Source organism: Trachypithecus francoisi, unplaced genomic scaffold (genome assembly GCF_009764315.1).
Source record: "Trachypithecus francoisi isolate TF-2019V2 unplaced genomic scaffold, Tfra_2.0 Lachesis_group7, whole genome shotgun sequence".
Classification (NCBI taxonomy): Eukaryota; Metazoa; Chordata; class Mammalia; order Primates; family Cercopithecidae; genus Trachypithecus; species Trachypithecus francoisi.
The window spans coordinates 56572018-56578017 of NW_022681472.1; the positions used below are offsets into that span (position 1 = coordinate 56572018).

The 6000-nt window shown below is 47.1% G+C and overlaps 1 protein-coding gene across 3 annotated transcripts in view; it reads right to left on the bottom strand.

The window, feature by feature from the left end:
- SNX31 (sorting nexin 31) overlaps positions 1 to 2782 on the bottom strand; it is a 78347-nt gene extending 75565 nt beyond the window's left edge. For all 3 annotated transcript variants that reach the window (XM_033203176.1, XM_033203177.1, XM_033203175.1), the window contains exons 1-2: positions 2566 to 2782; positions 2393 to 2467 (exon numbers count right to left, since the gene is read on the bottom strand). In XM_033203176.1, coding sequence (XP_033059067.1) covers positions 2393 to 2467; positions 2566 to 2631 — 141 coding nt within the window. In that variant the 5' untranslated portion in view covers positions 2632 to 2782. The remainder of the gene's footprint in view (positions 1 to 2392; positions 2468 to 2565) is intronic.
- Between the last annotated feature and the right edge of the window lie 3218 nt (positions 2783 to 6000).

Genomic DNA, 6000 nt, shown 5'->3' on the forward strand with positions numbered 1-6000 from the left:
ATTGCATTACATGATTCCAAAATATAGTAAAAGTATGTTAGTTTAGGACTTAGTCATTTGACTCATTGTTTTACTAATACGATTTATTTTATCAACTTTAGAAAGAAACCACATTAATGTAATAGGTCAGAGCAGGTTTTGGAAATCAAATCCTGCCTCCAACAGTAACAATATGACTTTGGGAAAATTGTGCCTCAGTTTCTTCATCTGTTAAATTGGACTAATTCTAATGCTAGCTCATAAGGCTATTGTAAAAATTAAGCTATTACAGGTAAAGTGTTTGGTACCAAACTCAGCACACAGTAACTACCTGTTATTGTTTCATATTGATTATAAATACCAACAGCCATCTAAGATCTAAATAGTTTCTTTAAAAATGTAGTAGTTTGTATAGAAAGGGGAAAAATGATAAATATTGATATAAGATATATGGAAGCTGGAAACTAGACAAAGAAATTTCCATTTTAGGATTTTGAGAAATCTAGGACAAATATGAAATATTTATTAAAATCTATTTTATCAAAATCTATTGTATATCCTACTGAGGGCACTAAGCCATGGTAATTCAATATTTATTTAAAGGCCCCTATAGTCAATAACAGACAATTTCTACCTCATATCTTACCAAATAGAAGATTGAGAATAAAAGTTATTCACTCTATGCCTCTGCTTCTGAACCTGCCAGGATTTGGTTCATCTGAGTTTTTCTGAAAATAAGCATTTTCCCAAGTCTGTTGGGTAAGGAGGGCCAGATTCAGGAAAAAGCTTGAAGCCTCTGAGTCCACAAATGTTTGCTGAGCATACATTATGTACCAGGCTCTACAAACAGCTGGCCCCTAATCTTCACAAGCACACTGTGAGGCTGACACCCATAAGGACCTATTTGCTTATTATTTCCCCTTCCCCACCTCAAGCTGCAGGAAGACGAAGGAGGGTAGGAGAGGATACCCTGCCTCCCCCTGCCAGTGCCTAAGACACCCATCATTTCTCTTCCTTTGAGATCCCTGCCTCTGCAGTCCTCACAATTCCCCATGTGTTTCAGTCACAAGTAGCTTCTTACCTTCCAGAGGTCTGAATCTATGCCATTCTTCATTCAATCATTTGACAATCGTTCCAAAGGACCTACTGGGTCACAGCACTAGTAATACAAAGATGACCACTCAAATTAACTAGTAACCACATTACAACTGCTCTTGGTTGACTTCAAAGATACTTAATCTCACCTTGAAAATGGACTTTCCGATACTAGCAAGAAGGCTTGCTACAGTGGCAATTTCAATAGCAGAAAAAAACAAACCAAGCTGTCGGTCAGCAGAAGATGGTTAAATGAAACATGGTGTATCTAACTCACTAGAAACCCAGAGACTGTCTGAAAAAACTCTCTCTCAAAAAAAAATTAATAGTTGTTGCCTCTGGGAAAGTTTTTTCTGTTTTCTCTATACTTTTTTTTTTTTTTTTTGAATAGAGACAAGGTCTCGTCTATGTTGCCCAGGCTGGTCTCAAACTCTGGGACTCAAGTAATCCTCCCGCCTCAGTCTCCCAAAGTATTAGTATTATAAGCATGAGCCAAGGTGCCTGGGCGATACCTTTGTTTTTAATGTTAGGTATGTGCTCGCTATAATCTAAAATCTAAAACAAACAAACAAACAAACAAGCACTATTCGTGGGAGAGTGGAGGAGGAGGGTAAAGCTTATTGTCTAAACTTTCATTTACTTCTCTAATCCATTGTGAAGACTTATAACACCTCCTTATAAGAACAATGAAACCCATTAGAGCAGACTAATAAATCAGTCTGCCTCCCAGAGAAAATACTGTCAAGACAACAGGGTGAGAAACAATCCTAGCTTGGTAGGTCATGTTCCCTGGTTCCCAGCTTGCCAGTACTTGAAGCCTCACGGCCATTCGAAAACAAAACTAGTGACACACCTTTTTAAAGGGGGCAAACTTAAGAAACTCTCGAGACAAAGGAGATTAAATACCCATATACAAGACTCCAAAGACTCTAGGCCTTGATTTAGACCCAGTTTGCTCATTTTGGAGGGAGACATTGTCCTGGGGAACAGCGGGCACTGAAATGGGGCCCAGCATAGCCCCAGCACCCTGCCAGGCAGGGCTAGCGGGGATCACCGGGCTGCGAGGGGCTTGGGAGAATCACCTACGCCCCGTTTCCTCATCTCACAGCTGTAGGCCACCGGGAGCCGCAGCGTGCATTCATCCAACTGTGTGCCAAGCAATTCAGTTCATCTTTACCACGACCCTGTTTCACAATAGGAAGCCCGAGGCCCTGAAAGGCCGAGTGTCTTGCCAGAGTCAGAGGAACAGAGCGCTTTGGGGACAGCTTTCTCCACCTGTCTCAGTGGATGGGCTCGTACCAGCCTCCAACCTGCTCACCTGTTCGTTCCAATCGTGCAGCTGGCTGTAGCGCACCCTGCAGAAGAGGAACCCGTCCAGATACACTGAATACAGCTGCAAACACAGACACCCCGTCCAGGGTAAGCCGAGGGATAGGTGAGCATTGTCACCGGCCCCCTCCCTGCCCAGCCCGACCCCGGCCCTGGGCGCACCACGTAGCGGCCCCCCAGCGCGTCGGACCGCTGCTGGGACACCGGGATACAGAAATGCATCTTCATGGCTGGGCGGTGGCCTGGGAGCAGCGCTGGAAACCCGACCTGCGGCGGCGGCGCGGTGCGCAGCTCTGAGCTCGGCAGCAGCGGACGCAGCTGGGTCTGCCACGCGACTCAGGGCGAACCCCGGCGCCCGCTCTCCCTGGCCCTGGGCATCCACAGGTGGGGCCGGGGCCGGGCCGGGCCGCCTCCCAGTGCCCGCCCCATCCAGCCCCGCCGCTCGGTCCCGGGATAGGTGGCGACTGGGGCTGGGGCGCGTCCACGGCCACCCCCAGCCCAGACATCGGCCACTGTTGGCATTTTCTCCAAGCTGGCCCGCGAGGGGCTTGAAAACAGTTTGAGTCCCATTACCTGCCAACACTGCCTGCAGTGCACTAATTAAGATTTCTGGAATTACATAGATCTGGTAACTGCCTTATGATTAGCAGGGTTATGTTTGGTCAGGGCTCACTACAGAACAGGTTGACGAGAGCTGCAACATCTCTGTGCTCAGTGATCACGGCGAGGTGGGAGGAATTCTAATCTCATTTAACTAAAATAAGAGAATCAGGAAGAGGCCGGGCACGGTAGCTCAAGCCTGTAATCCCAGCACCTTGGGAGGCCGAGACGGGCGGATCACGAGGTCAGGAGATCGAGACCATCCTGGCGAACACGGTGAAACCCCGTCTCTACTAAAAAATACAAAAAAAAAAAAAACTAGCCGGGCAAGGTGGCGGGCGCCTGTTGTCCCAGCTACTCGGGAGGCTGAGGCAGGAGAACGGCGTAAACCCTCCCTTAATCCACCCATTACTCTTCCAGGTAAACAGAGGACATCCTACCATGGATGAAACAGGCCCAGGGGGAGGAGGAACTTGTCCAAGTTCACAGGGCATTTTTTTCATGGGTCTGAGTCATTTACTGCATGACTTGATCAGGATCATTGAAAGTCCTTTCAAATGCCAGTCATCTCTGGGTAAGAGCTGCATGTCTGAAATGGGAATCTGAAGCTAGGCAAGGGGAAGCGACACCTGACAAACACCGGTGCCTCCTGTGTGCTTGCTGTGTGCCAGGACCTGACATATGCTATGTCATTTAATTTTCACAGTCATCTTGGGCTAGGAGCAATTGACAGTTCTGGTCTTATAGAAAAGGAAATTGAGACATAGGGCCATTAAGTGAGGGAAGCAATATCATATAGTAGTTAAGAGAATGGCAACAGGAATTCGTGTCCCAGCTTAGTGGCTTCTAATTGAGATACCTTGGGCAAATTAGTGGTCTCTTTTTTTTTTTTTTTTTGAGACAGAGTTTTGCTCTTGTTGCCCAGGTTGGAGTGCAATGGCACGATCTCAGCTCACCACAACCTCTGCCTCCCGGGTTCAAGTGATTATCCTGCCTCAGCCTCCTGAGTAGCAGGGATTATAGGCATGCGCCACCACACCTGGCTAATTTTGTATTTTTTAATAGAGACAGGGTTTCTCCATGTTGGTTAGGCTGGTCTCGAACTCCTGACCTCAGATGATCCACCCACCTCGGCCTCCCAAAGTGCTGAGATTACAGGTGTGAAATTAGTGCACTCTTTAAGCTGCAGATACTTCTTATAAAATCATGTTAATAACTCTACTCACTTCAAGGGAATTTTCACTCCATGATAGATTGGCCTTAGGGTATTTCCCCTGCCCATAGGCCATCTCTGATCTGGAAGGCCTCCCTATACCAAGGCCAGGGGCATTCCTGAGTGCCTCTTGGGGCAAAGGCTGATCAGGGCAGCTCCGGAATCTGGTCTGATCTTCAGGGCAAAGCAGAGCATTTTGGTTAGACCCAGAAGTGGCCCCAGCCTTCCTGGAACTTTCTTGCTCCAGTGAATGGCCTGGACCCTGGCTTCACCCCATGGCGATGTCCACACAGGGCCGTTCCCTTCCTTTCACTAAGTGCCCCCCAGGAGTTGAACTGGAACAGGACAGGCCTCTGTGCAAGTCACTCTCCTCTTGCATACCTGACCTCTGTTGTAGCCATTCAGTCATTCAGTCAGTGAACATTATTGAGCTCCTTCTGTGTACTCCACACTGCAAGACAATCTTCAAACATAACCAAGAGATAAGTATAATAATGGTAGCTTACGCGATTGGACGCGCTGCTCTGAACACTTTACATGAATGAAGTCATTTAATTCTCACAATTGCCTGAAGTAAGTACTGATGTTATTCTCATTTCACAGATGGGGAAACTGAGGCATAGAGCAATGAAGAAACCTGTTCTGAATTGCAGAATTTGTGAGTGGTAGAGTGGGGATGTGAAGTAGGTGGGCTGCCTCTAGAGCCTGTGCTCTGTGAAGCTGCTTTTCAGGGGTGTCTGGGGAAATCTGTACCATGACTTGACAAGCGCACCCTTTACAAGTTTTTTATTTATTTATTTTTTTTTGAGATGGTGTCTTGCTCAGTCAGCCATGCTGGCGTGCAGTGGCGTGATCTTGGCTCACTGCAAGCTCTGCCTCCCAGGTTCACGCCATTCTCCTGCCTCAGCTTCCCAAGTAGCTGCAACTACAGGCATCCGCCACAACGCCCGGCTAATTTTTGTGGGGTTTTTTTTGTTTTTTTTTTTTGTTTTTTTTTTGAGACGGAGTCTCACTCTGTCGCCCAGGCTGGAGTACAGTGGCCGGATCTCAGCTCACTGCAAGCTCCGCCTCCCGGGTTTACACCATTCTCCTGCCTCAGCCTCCCAAGTAGCTGGGACTACAGGCGCCTGCCACCTCGCCCGGCTAATTTTTTGTATTTTTAGTAGAGATGGGGTTTCACCGTTTTAGCCAGGATGGTCTCGATCTCCTGACCTCTTGATCCGTCCACCTCGGCCTCCCAAAGTGTTGGGATTACAGGCGTGAGCCACCGCGCCCAGCCCACAAGTTTTTAATTCCTAGTGGAATTTTAAATAAACGTTTATGGTGCTCAATTTCTGAATCAATTCTCTATTGTTTCCAAGGAGTATTTTAATTTACTCTGTGCCTGGCGCAGGTTCAGCACTCAATAAAAGCTTAACATTTCTTCATTCAGGGAATACTCATTGAGTGCCTCTTATGGGCCAGGTGCTGCAGTGAGGCTGTTAGACACGGCAGCCTCAGTCCCCTAACCTCATGGAGCCTAAGCTTATTTAAAAAAGTCAATTTCTATAGTGTGGTCCATAGTGTTACAGAACAAGTACACTATTTCCTACTTTTAAAGCTTTAGGCATTATTTGCATGTTGCCTCTCATCTACTTGGTGTGTAACCTTTTTGGCTCTTTGATATCTGGTACCCACACTCTTGGAGGTATGGATAATGAGGTATAGCTCTGTCTTGTTGTGGAACTTTCCACCTCTCCTGAGTCCTTCACACCCTTGGGCCTCTGGGATGGGGAGGGCAGTAG